General features: G+C 56.7%; 1 protein-coding gene across 3 annotated transcripts in view; it reads left to right on the top strand.

The window, feature by feature from the left end:
• TEX11 (testis expressed 11) overlaps positions 1–15,866 on the top strand; it is a 57,487-nt gene extending 41,621 nt beyond the window's left edge. The window contains exons 23-29 of one of the 3 annotated variants that reach the window (XM_068163606.1): positions 668–784; positions 1,831–1,903; positions 4,228–4,377; positions 6,777–6,885; positions 10,231–10,351; positions 13,931–14,164; positions 15,529–15,864. In XM_068163606.1, the coding sequence (XP_068019707.1) occupies positions 668–784; positions 1,831–1,903; positions 4,228–4,377; positions 6,777–6,885; positions 10,231–10,351; positions 13,931–14,164; positions 15,529–15,606 (882 nt within the window). In that variant the 3' untranslated portion in view covers positions 15,607–15,864. Of the gene's footprint in view, positions 1–667; positions 785–1,830; positions 1,904–4,227; positions 4,378–6,776; positions 6,886–10,230; positions 10,352–13,930; positions 14,165–15,528 lie in introns of all 3 variants that reach the window. The other 2 variants (XM_068163607.1, XM_068163608.1) reach the window with 2 other exon arrangements.
• The last annotated feature ends 7,227 nt before the right edge of the window (positions 15,867–23,093 follow it).

Genomic DNA, 23,093 nt, shown 5'->3' with positions numbered 1-23,093 from the left:
CTGTCCCTGCAGGCCTTTGGGAACAGTTCCTCTGCAGCCTTCTTGGAGCCTCTTCAGGTACTGGCAGGCTGCTCAAAGGTCTCTCTGGAGCCTTCTCCAGGCTGAACACCCCCAGCTGTCTCAGGCTGTCCCCATAGCAGAGGTTCTCCAGCCCCTGATCATCTTTGTGGCCTCCTCTGGACCTGCTCCACCAGGCCCATGTCCTTCCTGGTGTCTTACAAACTGAGACTTCAGTGAGAACTTTCCAATATTTGCAAATGTTTGCCCAGGGAGGCTGTGGCTGCCTCCTGCCTGGAGGTGTTCAGGGCCAGGCTGGATGAGGCCTTGAGCAGCCTGTGCTGGTGGGAGGGGTCCCTGCCCATGGCAGGGGGCTGGAGCTGGATGAGCTTTCAGGTCCCTTCCAACCCAACCCAGTCTGTGGTTCTCTGAAGCTGTAGCATTACTGCAGATGTGCTGAGGCTAATCCCCACCCAGCACTCCTGCCAGGCTGTCAGGTTTGTGTGTGGGCACCACTGCTGCTTTACAGTTTATAGTTCATTCATCTTCTGTAATTGCCCAAGGAAACTGCAGCATCACCAGGCCCTGGCACTGACCCTGGCTCAGTCCCATGCAGCAGATTGCTTCCTAGGGACACAATTTTCATTGCCTTTTCCTTCTTTTGTCTCAGCTGTCCCAGTTTTGTCCTTCTGACAAAGCTGTCCTCGTAGCTCAGAAGACCTGCCTTGTGATGGCAGCTGCCATTGAGCTGGAGATGGGGAGGCAGCAAGCCACACCTTCTGAACAGGTAGGGCACTGCTGCCTTACCTGCTTCTGGCTGTGGAGTCCTGGGGTGCAGGAAGAGAAGTGTGACCAGCAGGTCTAAGTTGGTTCTCCTCCCCCTCTACCCTGCCCTGCTGAGGCCACACCTGGAATACTGTGTCCAGTTCTGGGTTCCCCAGCTCAAGAGAGACAGAAATCTGATGGAGAGAGTCCAGTGGAGGCTATGAAGATGATGAAGGCTCTTGGTCATCTCAGGTGTGAAGAGAGACTGAGAGCCCTGGGGCTGTTTAGTCTGGAGAGGAGAAGGCTGAGAGAAGGATCTGATCAATGTCTATCAATAGCTGAGGGCTGGGGTCAGGATGAAGGAGCCAGGCCCTTTTCAGTGGTGCCCAGTGACAGGGCAAGGACCAGCAGGTACAAACTGGAACCCAGGAAGTTCCACCTCAGCATGAGGAGAAACCTTTTTGCTGTGAGGGTGCTGAGCCCTGGAGCAGGCTGCCCAGAGAGGTTGTGGAGTCTCCTGCTCTGGAGACTTCCCAAGCCCACCTGGATGTGTTCCTGGGTGCCCTGCCCTGGGTGACCCTGCTCTGGCAGGGGGCTTGGAGTTGAGCTTTTGAGGTCTTTTCCAACTCCTAACACTCTGTGATTCTGTGATTCTATGAATCAGAGAATTGTTTGCCTTGGAAAAGGCCTCCAAGCTCATCCAGTCCAACCAGCAACCCAACCCCACCATGGCCACTAAACCCTTTCACCAAGTGCCATGGCCACAGGTTTCTTGAGTGCCTCCAGGGATGGGGACTCCACCACCTCCCTGGGCAGCCTGTGCCAATCCCTGACCACTTCTGCAGCAAAGAAAGTTCTCCTCATCTCCAGCCTAACCCTTCCCAGGCACAATTTCACACTGCCCCTGTGGAGATCTCTGAAAAAGAGAGAGGGAGAAGCCCCAAGCCAGTAGCTGCTGCAGATGCTGTGATAATGAGGCTGCTTCTTGATTTATTGCATGGCTGTGTCTAAGGCTCCTGGCAGCTGGGACATGCAGCCTCCTTTCTCTTTGAATTGCCTCTTGCACAGGTGCAGCTTTTCACTCAGGCACTTGAGCATCTCCAGGCATGCAAGGAGATCTGGAAGGTTCTGAAACTGACAGGTAAGTCCCCAGAGAGCTGCTGGGCTGAGTCTCTGAATGCAGGAAACATAGAGGGCATGAGGGCTGGCTGCCTCAGCTGGGAGCAGGGCAGCAGAACCATGCAGTGTGCTGGAGGAGCTGTCAAACCCAGGTGGGTTCTGTGTGTCCCTGCAGCCTTCCACTGGCTGGGTGCTGGGAAGTGTGGAAGGGCCTTCAGCATGAAGGGGGGTCTCTAACATTAAGGCTTTTGCTCTGCTCTGGAGTCACTCTTGCACTGCTTTAACCCTTTTGCCATCCTTCTGCCACAGAGGACATTTCAGAACACAGAAAGTCCTGGTACTTAAGTGCCAAACCTCATCCTCTCTTTCCTGTCCTTTCCATGTTAGGTGAGACCTTGCACACTGTCACAGGCTGCTTTGGCTTGGAAGGAAGCCTCAAAGGGCATCTTGTCCTACCCCTGCAGGCAGCAGGGACAGCTCCAGCTAGAGCAGGCTGCACAGGGACACAGCCAGGCTGAGCTTGAACAGCTCCAGGGATGGAGCCTCAAGCACCTCCCTGGGCAGCCTGTGCCAGTGTCTCACCACCCTCCCTGTGCAGAGCTTCCTCCTGATGGCCAACCTACCTCTGCCCTGCTCCACTTTCAAACCATTGCCTCTCCTCCTATCCCCACAGCCCCTTCTGAACAGTCCCTCCCCAGCTGCCTGCAGCTCCCCTGCAGATATTGAAATGCAGCTCTGAGGTCTCCCTGGAGCCTTCTCTTCTGCAGGCTGCACAGCCCCAACTCTCCCAGCCTGTGCCCACAGCAATGGTGCTCCAGCCCTCTGAGCATCTTGGTGGTCTCTAGACTGTCTCCATCAGCTCCAGGTCTTTGTTGTTTTAGGGCTCCATATCTGGCCCCAGCCCTGCAGGTGAGGTCTCCCCAGAGCAGAGGGGCAGGATCCCTCTCTCCATCTCTGACCACACTGCTTTGGATGCAGCCCAGGCTGCCCTTGGCCTTCTGTGCTGCCAGTGCCCAGTGCTGGCTCCTGTCCAGCTTCTCCCCCCCCAGCACCCCCAAGTCTTTCTCTGCAGGGCTGCTCTCAATCTCATCATCCCCCAGCCTGGACTGATGCCAAAGGTTGCCCTGACCCAGGTGCAGGACCTTGCACTTTGCCTTATTGAACCTCCTGAGGTTCTCCTCAGCCACCTCTGCAGCCTGTCCAGGTGCCCCTGGATGGCTCCCATCCCATCCTTCACTCTTATCAACAGCACCACTCAGTTTGGTGTCATCTGCAAGCTTGCTGAGGGTGCCTCAGTCTCTGTCTGCATCATTGGTGAGGATACTGCCCAGCCCTGGTGCCAGTGCAGAGGACTCCACTTGTCTCCAGCTGCATCTGGATGTGGAGCTGCTGGCCAGGTGTGAGCTGGCAGCCATGGTGCTGAGCTGCCTGCTAGCCTGGAGGGTGCTTTGTGTTCTCTGGCAGTTCAGTGCCAGGTGTTCCCACTGTGGCATCTCCTGGCTTCTCCTCATGCCCAGCTTTGGCACCCTCTGGGGTTCCCACTGGGAGGAGGTGTTTGTGTTTTACCTTTAGGCAAGGAATCTCCTTGCTGGGCTTTCCCCCTTAACATTGCTGCTGAAAGGTTCCTGGCATGGCCTGGGCTCTGGCTTCTCATGGCCCTTTTGCCCTTGGGGCAGGAAGAAGTCAGGAAGACTTCTTCCCTTTTCATTTCCATCCACACCCAGCCAGCTGAGTACCTCAGGACAGGGACATGCTGGAATTGCTCCTGCAGAGGTTTGTGGCATGGTGGCCTGGTGCTCCCGTCTTCAGCAGCCCTTAGCCAAGGTGTGGATGAGTCTGCTGCCCTGGAGGAAGCTGAGGAGGTCTTTCAGGTGCAAGCCCAAAAGTCTCTGTGGGAGTCCAGTGAAGGAGTGTTTGGCATTCCTGCTGGGTGCAGCTCTGCTGCTCTCTCACCCTTCTGTCTTCAAGGATTTCCTGAGGGAAGGATTTGAAGCTGGTGAGAACTTTCAGAAGCTGATCTCCTGAGGTGATAGCTTTCTGTCACCTCCTGTAACCACCAGAATGCTTTCTCCAGCAGCTGTTATCCTGCTGGGAGAGCTGCATGAATGGAGCCAGCTACAGAGAGCCCAGATTTGTGTGGGGTGGGGGGGAGGGGTTGGTGGAGTTGGCTTTGGCTATCTGAAGCTTCTGTCCAAGACTGCTTCAGGGTTGCACTTGCTCTGCTGTTGAGCCTGAGGACCTTCATGGTTTCCCTGCCTGTTGGAACCAAGCCCCTGTCCCTTCTGCTGCCCCAGGTGGTTTGAGAGCAGAAGTTGACTGCACAGAGCAATTCTGTCTCTTCTGCAGGAGACTTTGCCAGAGACCCAACAGACACACTGCTGCTGCTTTATGAGTTTGAGGCAAGAGCCAAACTGAATGATCCAACACTCCACAGCCTGATGGAGTCAGTGTGGGACCAGCCACAAACAGAGGCCAAGACACTGGAAATCATTGCATGTAAGGACTCCAGTTCTACTGTCACAGCTCTCCAAGCCATCAGAAGCAGCCCTTGCTGCTCTTTTGTGTGGGGTGACCAGGACTGCCAGGTGTTGTACAGCATAAGTTTGCTGATGACACCAAGCTGTGTGGTGCTGCTGACAGCTGGAGGGAAGGATCCATCCAGAGGCACCTGGACAGGCTGCAGAGCTGGGCCCAGGACAACCTCAGGAGGTTCAAGAAGGCCAAGGGCAAGGTCCTGCAGCTGGGGCAGGGCAATCCCAGGCACTGAGACAGGCTGGGCAGGGACTGGCTGGAGAGCAGCCCTGGAGAAAAGGCCTTGGGGGTGCTGGGGGAGGAAAAGCTCAGCAGGAGCCTGCAGGGAGCACTTGCAGCCCAGAGAGCCAAGCAGAGCCTGGGCTGCAGCAAGAGAAGTGTGGCCAGCAGGGCCAGGGAGGGGATTCTGCCCCTCTGCTCCACTCTGCTGACACCACAGCTGGAGCTCTGGGGCCAGCTCTGGAGCCTCTGTGCCAGGAAGGCTCTGGAGGGGCTGGGAGGTGTCCAGAGCAGGGCCAGGAGGAGGAGCAGAGGGCTGGAGCTGCTCTGCTCTGGAGACAGCCTGAGAGAGTTGGGGTTGTGCAGGCTGGAGAGGAGAAGGCTCCCAGGAGACCTTCTGGTGGCCTTCCAGGATCTGCAGGGGGCTCCAAGAAAGCTGGGGAGGGACTTTTGAGGGTGTCAGGGAGGGATAGGACTGGGGGGGATGGAGCAGAACTAGAAGTGGGGAGATTGAGCTTGGCTGTGAGGAAGAAGTTGTTGCCCATGAGGGTGGTGAGAGCCTGGCACAGGTTGCCCAGGGAGGTGGTGGAAGCCTCCTGCCTGGAGGTGTTTGCAGCCAGGCTGGAGGTGGCTGTGAGCAACCTGCTGTGGTGTGAGGTGTCCCTGGCCATGGCAGGGGCTTGGGACTGGCTGAGCCTTGAGGTCCCTTCCAGCCCTGACAATTCTGTCATTCTATGTCCTGAATGCTTAGGATCTCAGCACCATTAGGAGAGCTGAGATGCTGCATTACATGGATGAAGAGCCAGACACTGCAGCACTTCCCTTGCTAGACCCTGAGATACTTGTACAAGTTGTGGGCCTGGGAAAGTTTATTCAGAGGAACTTCTATGGCCTCTGGAATGGCAAAAGCCAGAGGATGACCCAAGCTGGCTGCCCCATGCCCAGTGCAGAGGCTTTAGGCTGGTAGTGAGGTTCATGTGTAAAGAGCACTGCTTGCATCCCAAGCTCTGGTCATGCCTCCTGAGAGCCTAGAGCAGAGTGGAAGCAAGATGAGTGTCATGTAGAGCTAGCAGAGGGGGTTCTGAAGGGTTGCACAAACACCTCCTTGTCTGCCTTGTTTTGAGGCCTGAGCTCCTGGGCTGAGAGACACCACACTGACACCCTGCTCCTGCCTGCTTTTCCACCCAGCTGTTGATGGGCAAGGAGACAAACACAACATTTCTCTTTACTTCAGACACCTCCTCCCCCAGTGGCTTTGGGTAACTGCACCAGAAGCAAGCAGCAGGCAGAGCTGCAGGTTTCTGGGGTGCTCCTGCCTGGCAGTGCTCACTGCTGGTGCTCCCTGGCCTGGCCCAGCCCAGGCAGCCAGCACATCTCATTCCAGGTGTTTGTCACAAGGCACCTGGCAACATGCTGTAGCTTGGGATAGAGCTCAGGGAGACCAAAGTAGGCTGAACATGAGCCAGCAGTGTGCCCAGGGGGCCAAGAAGGCCAATGGCATCCTGGCCTGCAGCAGGAACAGTGTGGCCAGCAGGAGCAGGGAGGTCATCCTGCCCTGTGCTCAGCACTGCTGAGGCCACAGCTTGAGTCCTGTGTCCAGTTCTGGGCTCCTCAGGTTAGGAAAGATGTTGAGACGCTGGAAGGTGTCCAGAGAAGGGCAACAAAGCTGGGGAGGGGTCTGGAGCACAGCCCTGTGAGGAGAGGCTGAGGGAGCTGGGGTTGCTTAGCCTGGAGAAGAGGAGGCTCAGGGGAGACCTTCTTGCTCTCTCCAACTCCCTGAAGGGAGGTTGTAGCCAGGTGGGGGTTGGTCTCTTCTCCCAGGCAGGCAAGCAGCACCAGAACAAGAGGACACAGTCTCAAGCTGTGCCAGGGGAGGTTTAGGCTGGGGGTTAGGAAGAAATTCTTCCCAGCAAGAGAGATTGGCCATTGGGATGTGCTGCCCAGGGAGGTGGTGGAGTCCCCATCCCTGGAGGTGTTTAGGAAGAGCCTGGATGAGGCCCTTGGTGCCATGGTTGAGTTGATCAGATGGTGCTGGGGGATAGGTTGGGCTTGGTGATCTCAAAGGCCTTTTCCAACCTGGTTCATTCTATTCTGTTCTAGAGGCTGGCTCCAGGAATTGCTTTTGTTCTCTCTTTGCTTTTCAGCACTGGCAATGGAAGCTCCAGCTAGGTACCCTGTGCTGTGTAAGAAAGCTCTCCAGGCTGCACTGAACCTTCACAGGAAGCAGAATGTCACTGATGCTGTGAAGCTGAGGTCAGTGCTGTCACACACAGCTTTGCCAGGCTGCCTGCCTGGGAGTGCTGGCAGGGAATCAGGGCTGCAGGTTGGGAGAAAGGAAAAACAACCACATGTGGATTTTAGCTGCTGTACAATCTGTGACCTCTGCTGGCCAGGCAGGGTGCCCTCAGGAGTGGCCAGCTGGGGGGTTGTGAGCTGCCCCTGGTCTGGTCTGGCCTCTGATCCAGCTCCAGTCCAATAAATAATCTACTGAGGAGGCAAGATGAGAACTGCATCCAGAAGAGGTCTCTGGCAGCTTCTCCTGAAGGTGTCACTTTCAGATGGTGCCCTGCAGTGAGCAGCTCCCCAGCAGCCAGCAGTGCCCTCCTGCTGCCCAGCAGGCAGCTGTGTGCTGGGCTGCAGCCAGAGCAGGGTGGGCAGCAGGGCAGCAGAGGGGATTCTGCCCCTGGGCTCTGCTCTGCCCAGACCTCACCTCCAATCCTGCCTCCAGTTCTGGTGTCCCCAGCAGCAGAAGGACACAGAGCTGCTGGAGTGAGGCCAGAGGAGGCCACAAGGATGATCCAAGGGCTGCAGCAGCTCTGCTGTGAGCACAGGCTGAGGGAGCTGGGGGTGTGCAGCCTGGAGAAGAGAAGGCTCCAGAGGAGCCTCAGAGCTGCTGCCAGGACCTGAAGGGATCCTGCAGGAAGCTGCAGAGAGACTTTTGCTGAGGGTGTCTGGAGCCAGGCCAGGGGGGAAGGGTTTGGAGCTGAGGGAGAGCAGGGCTAGACTGGAGCTGAGGAAGAAGTTCTTCAGTGTGAGGGTGGTGAGACTCTGGCACAGGCTGCCCAGGGAGGCTGTGGGTCCAGGAAACTACAGACCAGTGAGCCTCACCTCCATCCCTGGAAAAATGATGGAGCAGCTCATTCCGGAGGTCACCTCTAGGCACTTGGAAGAGAAGAAGGTCATCAGGAGCAGTCAGCATGGATTTACCAAGGGGACATCCTGCTTGGCTCCTCTGATAGCCTTCTGTGGTGCTGCAGCTGAATGAGGAGATGCAGGCAGACCAGGGGGTGTAGTCTACCTTGACTTTTGGCACTGTCTCTGATAACATCCTTGTGAGCAAGCTCAGGAGAACAGAAGAGCAGAGAGTGAGAGGGACCAGGAGCTGGTGACACAACAGAGTGCAGAGTGGTGCTCAGTGGGGCCAGGTCCAGCTGGAGAGCTGGCACCAGTGGAGTCCCCCAGGGGTCAGTGCTGGGTCCAGTCCTGCTCAACATCTTCATCAATGACACTGATGGCAATGACAGACAGACAGACAGAGGCTGCTCAGCAGCTTTGCTGATGACACCAAGCTGGGAGGCTTGGCTGAGACACCTGAAGGCTGTGTGAGACTTGGGCAGGCTGAGAGCTGGGCAGAGAGGAACCTGCTGAGGCTCAACAAGGAGAGGAGCAGAGTCCTGCAGCTGGGCAGGAAGAATCAACTGCAGCAGCACAGCCTGGGAGGGGATCTGCTGCAGAGCAGCCCCAAGGAGAAGGAGCTGGGAGTGCTGCTGGGCAGCAAGGTCTGCAGGGCACAGCAATGTGCCCTGGGGGCCAAGAAGGCCAAGGGGGTCCTGGGGGCATTCAGAGGAGTGTGGCCAGCAGAGCCAGGGAGGTTCTCCTCCCCCTCTGCTCTGCCCTGCTGAGACCTCCCCTGGAATATTGCATCCAGGTCTGGGCTCCCCAGTTCAGGAGGGACAAGGATCTGCTGGAGAGAGTCCAAGGGAGGGCTCCAAGGATGCTGAAGGGACTGCAGCACTGCCTGGGGAGGAGAGGCTGAGCGCCCTGGGGCTGTTTAGTCTGGAGAGGAGAAGGCTGAGAGGGGATTTAATGTTCATAAATACCTGGAAGCTGGGGGTGAGGAAGGAAGGGACAGGGACAGCCTCTGCTCAGTTGTGCCCTGGGATAGGCCAAGGGGCAATGGATATAAACTCCAGCACAGCAGCTTCCACCTCAACATCAGGAAGAACATCTGTGAGGGTCCCAGAGGCCTGGAGCAGGCTGCCCAGAGAGGTTGTGGAGTCTCCTTCTCTGGAGCCTTTCCAGCCCCATCTGGATGTGTTCTGTGTGCCCTGTGCTGGATTCTATGCTCCTGCTCTGGCAGGGAGTTGGACTTGAGGATCTCCAGAGGTCCATTCCAGCCCCTAACATCCTGTGCTCCTATGATCCTGTGTTCAAGGCCAGGTTGGGTGAGGATCTGGGCAACCAAATCTAGCTGGGAGGTGTCCCTGCTGATGGCAGGGGGGTTGGAGTGAGTGACCTCTGAGATCCCTTCCAACCTGAGCCATTCTGTGACTCTCTCCTTTTTCACAGTGTAGGAGGCTGCCTGCCTAGGCCATTTCTGTCATCAGCTGCTCAGTGTGTTTAAAACATCAGCCATGAGGCCAAACTCAGATGCCTTCTGTTCAGCACAGAGAGTTCAGACTGCAGGCACTTTTGGTTTGGAGTTGTTTCCAGCGAGGCTGGGGAGAGCCTGGCACAGGCTGCCCAGGGGGGCTGTGGCTGCCTCCTGCCTGGAGGTGTTGAAGGCCAGGCTGGATGAGGCCTTGAGCAGCCTGTGCTGGTGGGAGGTGTCCCTGCCCATGGCAGGGGGCTGGAGCTGGATGAGCTTTGAGGGCCCTTCAGCCCAACCCATCCTGTGAATCTCTGACTCCAGTGCTTTGTTTGGCTGTCCCTGGCCTTCTAACAGCTGTGGCTTAGGGACCCTGCAAACCAGCCTGGGCTGTGTCCTTCTCACTCACTGCTGTCCCCCAAAGTTTCTTTCCTCCTGTGGAGTTGTTTGCAGTAGCCCCTGGCAGGGGCAGCTTCCTGCTGCCTGTCTCACTTCAGCTGCTTTCAGAAGCCATGGGTTGGTTACTCATTTTCTGAGGCTGCTGACTGCTTGGTTCTTGCTGCTGAAGCTGGCAGAGGACCTTTTTTGCTCACTGTCATCTTTCCTCCTGTGGGACTTCAGAGCCCAGCAATGGCAGCACTGAAGTACTTGGTGCTCTTGGCTCTCTCTTTGCATCCTTTGTGTGAAGGAGATCTGACAGCAGCAAAAGTGTTTGTGCTGTGAGGGTGTGAGTGTGGTGAGCTGGCCCTGTCTGACACACAGACATAAGTTAGGATGCTGCTGGCAGGGAGGTGGTGGAGGCCCCATCCCTGGGGACATTCAGGGTCAGGCTTGATGGGGCTCTGAACAACCTGAGCTGGTTGGGGATGTCCCTGCTGACTGCAGGGGGGGTGGGCAGGATGACCTTTCAAGGCCCCTTCCAACCCAGTGCAGGCTCTGTTCTCTGCTGCCACAAAGCAGCTGTTGGTGCAGGGTGTTTGATGTCTGCTCTGTTCTGTTCCCTTTCTCAGCCAGTGCCTGCACAGCTTGATCAGCCTCTCCTTGCCCACAGGGCTAACTGACCTGGATGCCTCTGTGCTGCAGGAGGCATGGGACTACTTCCAGGATGCTCTGAGCATTGTCAGCAGCACAGTAAGTTAAACAGAAGAACAAGAGGGTGGGAGATCACAGAGTCAGCCAGGTTGGAAGAGACCTCCAAGATCAGCAAGTCCAACCAATCACCCGGCCCTATCTAATCAACCAGCCCATGGCACTGAGTGCCTCAGCCAGGCTCTTCTTAAACACCTCCAGGGACCCCACCCCCTCCCTGGGCAGCACATTCCAGTGGCCAATCTCTCTTGCTGGCAAGAGCTTCTTTCCAAGATCAAGCCTAAACTTCCCCTGGCACAGCTTGAGACTGTGTCCTCTTGTTCTGGTGCTGGGTGCCTGGGAGAAGAGCCCAACCCCCACCTGGCTACAACCTCCCTGCAGGGAGTTGCAGAGAGCAAGAAGGTCTCCCCTGAGCCTCCTCTTCTCCAGGCTAAGCAACCCCAGCTCCCTCAGCCTCTCTCCCCAGGGCTGTGCCCCAGACCCCTCCCCAGCCTCGCTGCCCTTCTCCAGCTATGTTTAAGCAACTCAGCATCTGTCTTGGATCCTGAGCTGAGCAGGAGAAGAAGAGATTGGAGATGATCCTGAGTTGAACAGGAAAGCAAAAGTCTGGAGATGATCCTGAGTAGAACAAGAGAACAAGAGGGTGGGAGATAGTCCTGAGGACATATGAAACCATTTCTGATCAGGCTGAGAAGAATCAGCAGGCTGAACATGCTGGAGTGACTGAAAGGTCTGCAGTTGGAGATCCCTGAATTCCCTCCCTGGGTATCTGGGACTGAATGAGGAACTTCCTTAGGTTTTGTAGGGGCTCTTGTAGAGTCATTTAAGGCCAAATCTTCAGTGCCTGCTGTAGAAGCATCTGGGGGTAGAACATCCACCTTCTGCTTTCCACATCTTCAAAAGGCAGACTCCTCAGCCTGCAGCTGGCTAAAGTTTAGATGCCAGTCTTGCTTTTTGTCTCAGCTCTGCCTTACTAAATGTACTTGGGAACACCCTGTGTTCCTTTTTTGAACCCCAGGGAGGCCTTAGAGCAGCCTTCCAGTATCTGAAGGGGGCTACAAGAAGGGTGCAGAGGGACTGCAGGGACAGCCCCAGGGGCAATGGTTTGAAATGAGAGCAGAGGAGATTGAGACTGGATGTGAGGAACAAGTTCTGCAGCAGGAGGCTGCTGGAACACTGCAACAGGCTGCCCAGGGAGATATTCAAGGTCAGGCTTGACAAGGCTCTAAGCAACCTGCTCTAGTGGAGGATGTCCCTGCTGCCTGCAGGGGGCTGGACTGGATGCCCTTGGGAGCTCCCTTTGCCTACAACCAGGCTCCTGTGCTGTCAGCACTGCTGGCACCAGCTGCCTTGCTGCTGGGAGGACAGGTGTCTGGGGAGGAGAATCTTGCTCAGGAGGTGTTTCTGCTGCTCCTTCCAGGCCTGAAGGACTATGCTGGGAGTGAGGGCAGCTGTGCTGAGGAAGGTGATGGTTAGAATTCCATAGGGAGAAAAACAGCCCTAGGGAGCATTTCTGGTCAGGACTAATGAAGCCAGTGGTGTTTCCTAGCTGCATTCCACTGCATGGCTGCTGCTTGAGTCAGCTTTGAATGGCTCCTGTTTACAAAAGGGACTTAAAGAGAGCTGGGCCTGGCCTCCCCACAGAATAGAATAGGAATAGAAATAGAAATAGAAATAGAAATAGAATAGAATAGAATAGAATAGAATAGAATAGAATAGAATAGAATAGAATAGAATAGAATAGAATAGAATAGAATTAACCAGGTTGGAAGAGAGCTTCAAGATCATTGTGTCCAACCTATCATCCAACACCACCTAATCAACTAACCCATGGCACCAAGCACCCAGTCAAGTCTCCTCCTGAACACCTGCAGTGATGGTGACTCCACCACCTCCCTGGGCAGCACATTCCCATGGCCAATCTCTCTTGCTGGGAAGAATTTCTTCCTAACATCTAGCCTGAACCTCCCCTGGCACGGCTTCAGACTGTGTCCTCTTGTTCTGGTGCTGGGTGCCTGGGAGAAGAGACCAACCCCCACCTGGCTACAACCTCCCTTCAGGGAGTTGGAGAGAGCAAGAAGGTCTCCCCTGAGCCTCCTCTTCTGCAGGCTAAGCAACCCCAGCTCCCTCAGCCTCTCCTCACAGGGCTGTGCTCCAGACCCCTCCCCAGCTTTGTTGCCCTTCTCTGGACACCTTCCAGCAGCTCAACATCTTTCCTAACCTGAGGAGCCCAGAACTGGACACAGGACTCAAGGTGTGGCCTCAGCAGTGCTGAGCACAGGGCAGGATGAGCTCCCTGCTCCTGCTGGCCACACTGCTCCTGCTGCAGGCCAGGATGCCCTTGGCCCTCGTGGCCGCCTGGGCACGGTGCCCAGAGTCATGCCTGCCTCTCACTGCAGGGCTGATCTGTAGCTTTGATTGCAGGGGTAGAGCTGAAGTGTTCCTGTGGGCTGGTACAGCCAAACTTCACAGTGCTGGAGGAAAGCTCTCTGAAGAGTTCCTCATGCTGGCTGGCAACATGCCAGGAGCAGGACATTGGAGCAGCAGTGTGTTAGCAGTCAGAAAGCTGCTGCAGCACTCCTGATTTGCACCTCCTGTTCACAAGTGCATGCTGCAGTCCAGAAGTTCCCTCTGGGCCCTTTTGCTTAGGATGAGAAGTGTCTGTGGAAGAGGGAAAAGCCTTTCCAGCCTCTCTTCATGATTTGCATGGGAAATAAATAAACAATTGCTTGTCCTTCCCTTCCCCAGCTGAAAGAGCTCCCCAGCAGCCTCAAAGTGTGGTTGGGAGCTCTGCCCTCTGTGCTGCAGCTCTCAGGGCAGCTTTCACTCTGCCAAGCCACAGTGTGCAGAGCAATTCTGAAGACATCAGAACTGCTTCTAATCTACAGCTAGCAGCTGTGGCCTGCTCTCCTGTGCTGCTTGGATAAGCTTGAGAGCCCTGCTGAGTACATTCAGCCTGCCTGCAGACAGGCTGGGGGAGCTGGGAGTGTTCAGGCTGGAGGAAGGGAGGCTGGGGGAGACCTCATTGCTCTCTGCAGCTCCGTGAAGGGAGGTTGGAGTGAGGAGGGGGCAGCCTCTGCTCCTTGGTGGCAAGGGACAGGAGCAGAGGCAATGGTTCCAGGCTGCAGCAGCAGGCTCAGGCTGGGATCAGGAAATATTTCTGCCCTGGAAGGGATCTCAGACACTGGAAGAGGCTGCCCAGGGCAGTGCTGGAGTCACCACCCCTGGGGGTGTTCCAGCACTGTGTGGCCCTGGTGCTTAGGGACAGGGTTTGGTGCTGAGCCTGCAGTGCCGGGTCAAGGGCTGGACTGGGTGAGCTTGGAGGTCTCTTCAACCAGATCTAATCTGTGTTTCTGTGGTTCTGTGAAGCAGGGGGGTGGGAAGCAGGGGGGTGGGAAGGTGGTGGGAAGCAGGGAGGTGGGAAGCAGGGCTGTTGGGAGCATGCTGCCACTCTAGCACCACTCCCAGTCCCACAGAAGTGTGTTTGCTGGCCTGCCAATAGGTGGCTGCAGCATGAGCTGCCCCTGTCTGCAGCTGCTTGGCAGCAGTGCAGGATGAGCTGTGAAGCACGGGATGGCTCTGACTGCCCAGAGCAGCCACAAAAGTTTTCCCCCTCTCCAGCTAACCCCCAAGGCACTCTTGGCTTGGCAGGCTCAGTGTGCTGCCTGCTGCTCCTTGCCTGCCCTGCAGGATGCTTACCCCGAGCTGGAGGTGCTGTGGCTGCTGGCCCGGGCCTGGAACACAGGCATATTCCAGTACACTGTGGGCAAGTACAAGGAGGCCGAGCAGTGGTGCGGCCTGGCCATGCGCTTCCTGCACCACCTGCGGGCCCTGAAGAGGAGCTACGAAGGCCACGTAAGTGTCAGCAGGGGGTGGCAGGGCTGGCCCCGGCTGCCTGTCTCCAGGGGCAGAAGGCTCCACAGCTGAGCTGCCCAGAGCTCCAGCACCTCTGGCACCTCAGAACTGAGGGGCAGCTCCATGCTGCAAGACTTTGCCAAGGCAGGCCAGGAGAGCTGACAGGCTGAGAGAGTTGGGGTTGTGCAGGCTGGAGAGGAGAAGGCTCCCAAGAGACCTTCTGGTGGCCTTCCTGTATCTGAAGAGGGCTACAGGAAAGCTGGGGAGGGACTTCTGAGGGTGTCAGGGAGTGATAGGAGTGGCGGGATGGAGCAAAACTAGAAGTGGGGAGATTGAGATTGGATGTGAGGAAGAAGCTGTTCCCCATGAGGGTGGTGAGAGCCTGGCACAGGTTGCCCAGGGAGGTGGTGGAAGCCTCCTGCCTGGAGGTGTTTGCAGCCAGGCTGGATGTGGCTGTGAGCAACCTGCTGTAGTGTGAGGCAGGGGGGTTGGAGCTGGCTGAGCCTTGAGGTCCCTCCCAACCCTGGCAATTCTGTGATTCTCTGATTCTAAGCTTTGCCAGACAGGAGGAGGAGGGAGGTGGTGTCCTGCTGCCTCAGGGGCTGACTGCAAACAGCTTTCTGCTTGTGGCCATGGCAGCAGCCCTGTGGTGTGTCTGCCTTCACCAGAGCCATGCTCCTGTGCCAGCTTACCCGAAGTGGCTGCTGCAGGAGCTCTTCAGGGCTTGGTTTCTGGTGTCATCTCCTGCCTAGTGATTAAGCTCAGGTGAACAAGGACATTGAAGCTCATCTCTTCAGGTGTGGGTTAGCCACCTCCTGTGAGGGAGGGGTTCCAGGGCAGTACCTCTGTAGAAAGCCACCAGGCTTTGTCTTACTCTCTACAGCTTCTGCCTGGTGCTCTGCTGCCTTGATTGCAAGAGGGAGCAGCCTGGCTGGTGCCTGCAGTCAGTCCTGCTGTGTGAGCTGGCTCATCAGGAGCAGGCTGCAGCTTTTACTGCATTTGAAGTAGGTCAGTTAAAAGAGCAGGAACTGAGCTCAGCCCCTCCCAGCCTCAGCTGTGCTGTGATTACCAGTGTAAGCCTGTGTGCTTTGTGGCAGGGTGGGTGCCACCTCTGCTGGCACTGGCAGTGTCCTTTCTGGGGCTGCACTGCTGTGGCAGCTACAGCTGCACTGCTGGAACTGGTTTGGGTGGTTCTCTTAAGCCACTGTAGCTCAATCTGTGCCCAAGGCCTCCTCTCAAGCCAGCATTTTAGGTTCAGGAGCCGGTGGCAGCCTCGCCCCTGTCCACTGGCTTCTGTTCTCTGTCACTTCATGATCCAGCTGGATGCCACCATGGTGCTCACCTGTGGTGCTTGTGTTCTCCAGATGATTGGTCTTTATAGTGAGGTTCTGGACAAACTGGACAGAGCAAAAGGCTTTCTGTCAAGAAATGAGGAAGAATAGAGGCAGCCACAGCTGCCAGAGGATGAGAGAGGCCATCAGCTCTGCAGAGGCTGGGGAGCAGCAGCAGAGCCCAGGCTCAGCGTGTTGGCAGTTCAGTTGTGTTCTCTGTGGGAAGTGTTCTTGAGTAAAGAGAGTTGGTTCCCTCTGGGGACTGGTTTGCATTCTCTGGAGCTATGGAACAGTTGCAAATAAATGCTTTACCCTGAGCTGTGCCTGTGCTGTGTGACAGCTTGCTTTGAACACCTCATTTTAGGAGCAGGTGAAAGCATTCCAAGCCCAGGCATCTCCTCTGGATGTCACAGCTGCAGTGTTTGGCTTTCAGCCCATTTCAGCAGGGACAGGGCTTCAGGGCTGCTCAACACTTCCACAGGTCAGGTAGAATGAACAGAAGTCACAGAAGCAGCTGAAGCTTTGCCTGGTGCTGCTGTGAGGGGTGCACTCAGGGTGGGAGCAAGCAGGCCTGATCAACCAGCTGCAGCCACCAGAACAGCTGGGTGCCTGGTGCTGATCTTCCCTGGAGTGGGGACACCTCTCCAGATGAGCCCTGGGGGCTCAGAGATCCCTTGCCTGGCACCAGACTGATGGCTTGGTGACATCACTTGCATGCTTAAGTGACACTGTGTCTCCTAGCAGCTTGTGGAGCAGGGCAGTGCCCAGCAGCCCATCTGCTCCTGCTGTTTGGTAGTCCCAAAGGGGCTGACTCGACCCCACCTCTGTGACTCCTCTGGCACAGCAGCTGCTGGCTCTGACACAACACTCAGGCCAGCCTGACACTGCCCCCAAGCCCACATGAAAACAGAAGGCTGTTACGTGGCTGGGTCTGGCCTGGAGCTGGATTGGGGAGATCTCTCCCACCTGAGATTCCATGTGGAGAGGTGGAGTGGGGTTAAGAAATATAATGAGGGTTTGTATGAATGGCTCAGGCTGGGAGGGACCTCAGACATCATCCAGTTCCAACCCCCTGCCATGGGCAGGGACACCTCCCACCAGCACAGGCTGCTCAAGGCCTCGTCCAGCCTGGCCTTCAACACCTCCAGGAAGGAGGCAGCCACAGCCTCCCTGGGCAACCTGTGCCAGAGTCTCCCCACCCTTACTCTAAGCTCCAGTCTAACCCTGCTCTGCCTCAGCTCCCAACCATTCCTCCTTGGCCTGGCTCCAGACCCCCTCAGCAAAAGTCTCTCTGCAGCCTTCCTGCAGGATCCCTTCAGGCCCTGGCAGGCAGCTCTGAGGTCCCCCTGGAGCCTTCTCCTCTGCAGGCTGCACAGCCCCAGCTCCCTCAGCCTGGCCTCACAGCAGGGCTGCTGCAGCCCTTGGATGATCCTTGTGTTTGTGTTTCACTGCCAGGTTCAGCACTGTCCTGGCCTGGGTGGTGCCTTCTGCACTGCAGCACAGCTGTGCTCCATGACAGCTCTGGGGACAAGTCATGGTGTCACCCTGCCTGCATTTGGGCACCAGGCCCTGCAGCTCCAGTGTGCCCAGCCCTCCTCTGGGGGGAAAGAAAGGAGCCTGCAGAGGGAGGGAGGAACAGTGCACCCCAGCAGAGCCCTCTGAGCCAGGCACTGCTCAGGGGATGGCTGTGGGTTTATCCTGATTTTTTTCCCCTGTTGGCTGTTTGAGGCTGCCCCAGGGCACAGCTGAGCATCCTGAGTGCTCTCAGCATCAAGCTGAGTGGTGTGGGGGGTAGGACTGAAGGATGGGATGGGAGCCATGCATAGGGGCTTGGACAGGTTAGAGAAGTGGCTGAGGAGAACCTCAGGAGGTTCAATGAGGCAAAGAGCAAGGTCCTGCAGCTGGGCCAGGGCAACCCTCAACATCAGATCAGGCTGGGGGATGATGAGACTGAGAGCAGCCCTGCAGAGAAGGACTTGGGGGTGCTGGGGGAGGAGAAGCTGGGCAGGAGCCAGCAATGGGCACTGGCAGCACAGAAGGCCAAGGGCAGCCTGGGCTGCATCCAAAGCAGTGTGGCCAGAGCTGGAGAGAGGATCCTGCCCCTCTGCTCTGGGGAGACCTCACCTGCAGGGCTGGGGCCAGCTGTGGGGCACCCAACACAGGAAGGAGAGAGGCCACAAAGATGCCCAGAGGGCTGGAGCACCATTGCTGTGGGCACAGGCTGAGAGAGTTGGGGCTGTGCAGCCTGCAGAAGAGAAGGCTCCAGGGAGACCTCAGAGCTGCAGTTCACTATCTGCAGGGGAGCTGCAGGCAGCTGGGGAGGGACTGTTCAGAAGGGGCTGTGGGGATAGGACAAGGGACAAGGGTTTGAAAGTGGAGCAGGGCAGAGGTAGGTTGGCCATCAGGAGGAAGCTCTGCACAGGGAGGGTGGTGAGACCCTGGCACAGGCTGCCCAGGGAGGTGCTTGAGGCTCCATCCCTGGAGCCATCCAAGCTCAGCCTGGCTGTGTCCCTGTGCAGCCTGCTCTAGCTGGAGCTGTCCCTGCTGCCTGCAGGGGTAGGACAAGATGCCCTTTGAGGCTTCCTTCCAACCCAGTGCAGCCTGTGAGTGCTGCAGCCCCTGCCAGCCTGTGGCTGCAGCTAGAACCCAGCCCCTGGCAGTACTGGCACATCCTCCCCTCTGCCACACAGCTGGAGACACTACCTTGTACTGGCAGCAGGGATGTGAGACAGCAGCCAGTGGGGCTCCTGCAGCAGGAACACACTGCCCTGGCTGCTTGCTGCTGCTGCCCAGGGTGGTGCCAGCTGCTGGATGGGGTGGTGCCAGCTACTACACAGGGTGGTGCCAGGTGCTGCCCAGGGTGGTGCCAGTTGCTGCAGAGCAGCACAAGAGGCCCTCTGAAGGTGGCACCAGGGCAGTAAGTGAGTTCTTGTGGGATCTGGTGCCTCTGATGGCAAGGTCCTGAGTGCTGAGCTGCTGCTACCTGAGCTGTGTCCCTGGAGGAAGCTGCTAGGAAGTGCCAGGCTGCCCTCCTGGCTCAGCTGGCAGCAACAGGAGGGGACAGAGCTGGCTGCACTGGAGGGGACAGAGCTGGCTGCACTGGAGGGGACAGAGCTGACTGCACTGGAGGGACTGAGCTGGCTGCACTGGAGGGACTGAGCTGGCTGCAATGGAGGGACAGAGCTGGCTGCAATGGAGGGACAGAGCTGGCTGCAATGGAGGGACAGAGCTGGCTGCACTGGAGGGGACAGAGCTGGCTGCACTGGAGGGGACAGAGCTGGCTGCATTGGAGGGACAGAGCTGGCTGCAATGGAGGGACAGAGCTGGCTGCACTGGAGGGGACAGAGCTGGCTGCAATGGAGGGACAGAGCTGGCTGCATTGGAGGAGACAGAGCTGGCTGCACTGGAGGGACTGAGCTGGCTGCATTGGAGGGACAGAGCTGGCTGCACTGGAAGGGCTACCACAGGGCTTTTACTCTTCAGGCTGAGGCAGCCACCTCCTCTAAAGTTCAGTGGTGTTCCCTTCACCCAGACAAACCACCCAGGCTGCCTGATGCAGGTGGCTCAGAGGATGGATCTCCACCAGGTGTATTTGGGTTTCCATGAGCCACTCTCTTCAGCTCTTTCAAGCAGAGTCTCTCTAAGACGCACCTCTGGCCCCAGAGTAACCCCAGGCCTCAAGTGCTGCAGGAGGGCCTTTAGGAGTGGCAGCTTTCGAGCTGTTTGTTGCCTTACAGCAGTGCAGGTCCTTTGAAGGATGCCACAGAGCCAAAGGTGTCCATTGCTGCCTGGAGCAGCTCCTTGCTGCCTGCTGGGGCAGCTTTGATCACTGCACACAGAGGTGAAGGTGTCACAGTGCAGCAGGTAAGCAGCTCACACTTGCCCAGGTGGTGCAGCAGGTAATTACAGACAGCCCTGCAAGGCAGCAAGCTTCAGCTGTGGCTTTGCCTAGAGCCAGAATGGTTTGAATTCTTTTCCTTGGAGATGCTCAGCCCTCACTAAGGAGTCCAGCTCAGCTCAGCTCAGCTCAGCTCCACACTGTTGCTCTCCTCTTTGTGCATTTTTGCATTGGCCATTTAGGTCCAGGCTCAGTATTTAGGGCAGGTTTTAAGCAGGGCAAGAATTCCTCCCTGGCTTTCCAGTTTGCTCACAATGACTCACAACTACTGGGTCCAGCTCTGGTTTTAAACTAGAGAGGGTAGATTTAGATTGAGCTTTAGAAAGAAGTTCTTTGGTATGAGGGTAGTGGAACACTGCAACAGGTTGCCCAGGGAGGTGGTGGAGGCCTCATCCCTGGAGCTATTCAAGGTCAGGCTCTGAGCAACCTGCTCTAGTTGGGGATGTCCCTGCTGACTGCTGGGGGTTGGACTGGATGATTGTGAAAGGTTTCTCCAACTTGCTGCATTCTGTCTCTCTGACACTCTGCCTTGCTGCTGTTTGTGCCCTAAGCTTGCCAAGAGTAGCTGCAGCAGCTCTGTGTTCCATGCACTGGGCAATGTGTGCAGGGCACCAGGAGGGCTGGCCACAGACATGTTTTTAAGCCAGTGACAGCTGACCTGGAAAAAAGAATCCTCAGTGCTGCTCCTTCCTCCCCTCTCCCCTTTGTATTGATCCTGGGGTTCTTGCACCATTGTTGGAGTGCTTCCAGCTCCTGCTTCTCCAGTTTCATACAAGTTCTGTACCACACAGAACCTCAGCAGAGAACCTCTGCTCTGCCCAGACCTCACCTGCAGTGCTGTGTCCAGCTAGGGGATCCTCAATAAAAGAGAGACATGGACCTGCTAGAGAGGGTCCAGAGGAGGCCACCAAGATGATGAGAGGGATGGAGAACCTCTGCCATGGGGACAGTCTGGGAGAGTTGGGGGCTCCAGGGAGAAAAGAAAGCCTCCAGGGAGAAAAGAAAGACTCCAGGGAGAAAAGAAAGACTCCAGGGATACCTTTCAATATCTGCAGGGGAGCTGCAGGCAGCTGGGGAGGGACTGTTCAGAAGGGGCTGTGGGGACAGGCCAAGGGACAAGGGTTTGAAAGTGGAGCAGGGCAGAGGTAGGTTGGCCATCAGGAGGAAGCTCTGCACAGGGAGGGTGGTGAGACACTGGCACAGGCTGCCCAGGGAGGTGCTTGAGGCTCCATCCCTGGAGCCATCCAAGCTCAGCCTGGCTGTGTCCCTGTGCAGCCTGCTCTAGCTGGAGCTGTCCCTGCTGCCTGCAGGGGGTTGGACAAGATGCCCTTGGAGGCTTCCTTCCAACCCAGTGCAAGCTGTGATTGTTTCAGGGTGAGAAGCTGGGTGCTCATCCCAGGCTTGCTCCAGAGGGTGGCATTGCAGGAGCAGTTTCTGCTGCACCCTTGTGTAAAGCAGAGGGTGTGCTGGACCCTGTGTGTCCCTGCAGAGCGCAGTGCTGGCAGCTCTGGCACTTCCTTCATCTTCACTGGCAGTTCTGGCCTGGACCAGGGGAAGCTTTCCTGTCATTTGCAGAGGGCTTTTGTCCCTTGCCTTGCTCGTGCAATGTACTGACCTGCTTCCCCTCTCTGAGGTGCCAGTGTAGCAGTGCTGCTCCCTTCAGCTTGCTCATTTTCCACATTGCTTTACTGACCTTCTGGAGTAAGCAGTTCCCAGTTCCTGCCTTTGCATCCTCTCCCTGCTCTACAGAACCAGTGCCTCACAACACACATGGCAGAAGTGCTTCAAAATGCAGAGCAGGAAGGGATTAGATCTGAGCTGCTGGTCTGGAACCACACTCAAATAGCAGGAAGGATGTTTGGTCTTTGTGACAGAACAGAGTACAGATGGCAGGGTGGGAGGAACTGGTCTCTAAGGTCCCTTCCAACCCAAACTATTCTAGGAGTCTATGCAGTTGTTCTCTCCTTACTCTGAGAACAAAAATGCATCCTCTGAGGGAGCAGCTCACACATCCCCCCCTTTGCCCAGCCTCTATTTCATGCCCTGTTGCCTTTTTTCTCAAGCTGGTAATTTCTTACCTGTCTGGTGAGTCCTGGAGCCTGCAGGCATTGTGTCATCTGGAGAATGGCTGCAGGGAAGTGGTCATTTTACTGCCAAGCCACCAGGAATGTGCCTGCAGGGAAGCAGTGGGGAAGGGTATTGAAGGTAGTGCCAGAGCAGTGGAGCCCTGGAGCCTTTCCTGCCATCTCTCCCCCCAGAGCTATCTGCAGCAGCAGCAGCAGAGGCTCTCCAGCAGCTCTCCACTTGGGGTGAGCCTTAGATTGCCTCCCACCATAGTTTGGGAAGAGCTGCACTGGTTGTCATGTCCTGGCTGGACTGAGCATTCTGGAGGCAGGAAGAAGCCTCTAGAAGCATCATTTAGAAGTGACCACAGTAATCTGCAGTCAGGGTAATTGCAGGAGGGCTGAAGCTCATTAGAGGACTGGGTAGAAGCTTCTGTCAAGCAGTGCAGTGGAAGGGAGGAAATGCCATCACCCCTGTGCTGAGTCAATATGGCCTCAAGGTGCTGCAGCCTGCCAGGGCTCCTGTGTGCTTGCTCCAGTAGCAGCTGCTGCACTGGCAGCCAAAGCCAACCAGCCTCATTGTGGAGGCAAGAGGTAGAGCTAAAGACTGAAGGTCAGGGGCTGCCTAAAGAGCCTTCCAGGAAAGAGGCAGCTTTAATTGATGACTTCACCTGCTTCACAGCAGAGGCTTCAGAGCCACAGCTCCTGCTCAGCCAGCTTGAGGAAAGGAGAGCGCAGCAGCCCTGGCAGGCTGTGCTGCAAGCACCATCACCAAGAACAGCCACATCCAGGACAGGTCCAGGTGTCTGCACCTCAGGTACCAATGGGAAGAAGCCTTTTGAGAAAATGATTATTGGGTTCCTGTGAAAGCCCTTTCCCTGCAGCCTCACAGAGCCTGTGCTCCTCAGTAACAAGTGCCAGAGCTGCAGACACTTCTCTGGGGCACCAGCAGCTCATGGTCCTTTGCTAGAAGCATCTTAGGGTAGATGAGTTGCAGCTGTCTGTAGCTGGACAATCTCAGGAGAGCAAAGAACCTCCTCTCTTGTCTGTCCAGAGACAGGAGCATCAGCAGGACACCACTCTGCTACAGCCAAGTCCTTCTGGCCTTAGCTGGCAGCTGAGCAACCTGTCCTTAGCCAGAGAAGCAGCTTGGGGAAAAAGCTTCCTCATGCCACCTCACTCTTAGCACCTGGGCTACTCCCCAGTGGCTGTCTCCACCTCACAGGAGTGACACCACTTACCTGAGAACATAACCCTGTGTTCCCCTCCCCACTGGCACCTAAATGTGTTCCTGCTGGAGTGGGCCAAGCTGTCCCTCAGCCTGGAGCACCTCATGGCCTGTCTGGGGAAGAGGATCTGCAGCTCAGGTACTGCACAGAGCAGCCTGGCAGCTGCAGTGGCAGCCAGCAGCAGGCAGTGTTCCTGTTATGCCCTCCCTCAGCAGCTTCAGCACTGCAAACCCAGCACTGGAAGGAAACCACCTGAGCAAGTGCCAGTGCCAAGGGTCAGACCTGCTTAGCACCTGTTTCATCTCCCACCACCCCAGCTGCCCAGGGGCGTCTGAACTCTGTGCTGTGTGTCCAGTGAGCTTCACAAACTGCAGGCTGTGCCCAGGCCCTGCTGCCTGGCACTCTCAC

The sequence above is a fragment of the Melanerpes formicivorus genome, unplaced genomic scaffold (assembly GCF_026170545.1).
Source record: "Melanerpes formicivorus ecotype bairdi unplaced genomic scaffold, bMelFor1.0.p_v2 SCAF_73, whole genome shotgun sequence".
Taxonomy (NCBI): Eukaryota; Metazoa; Chordata; class Aves; order Piciformes; family Picidae; genus Melanerpes; species Melanerpes formicivorus.
Note: the sequence above shows the minus strand (reverse complement) of the source record. Positions and strands in the feature narration are given on the sequence as shown.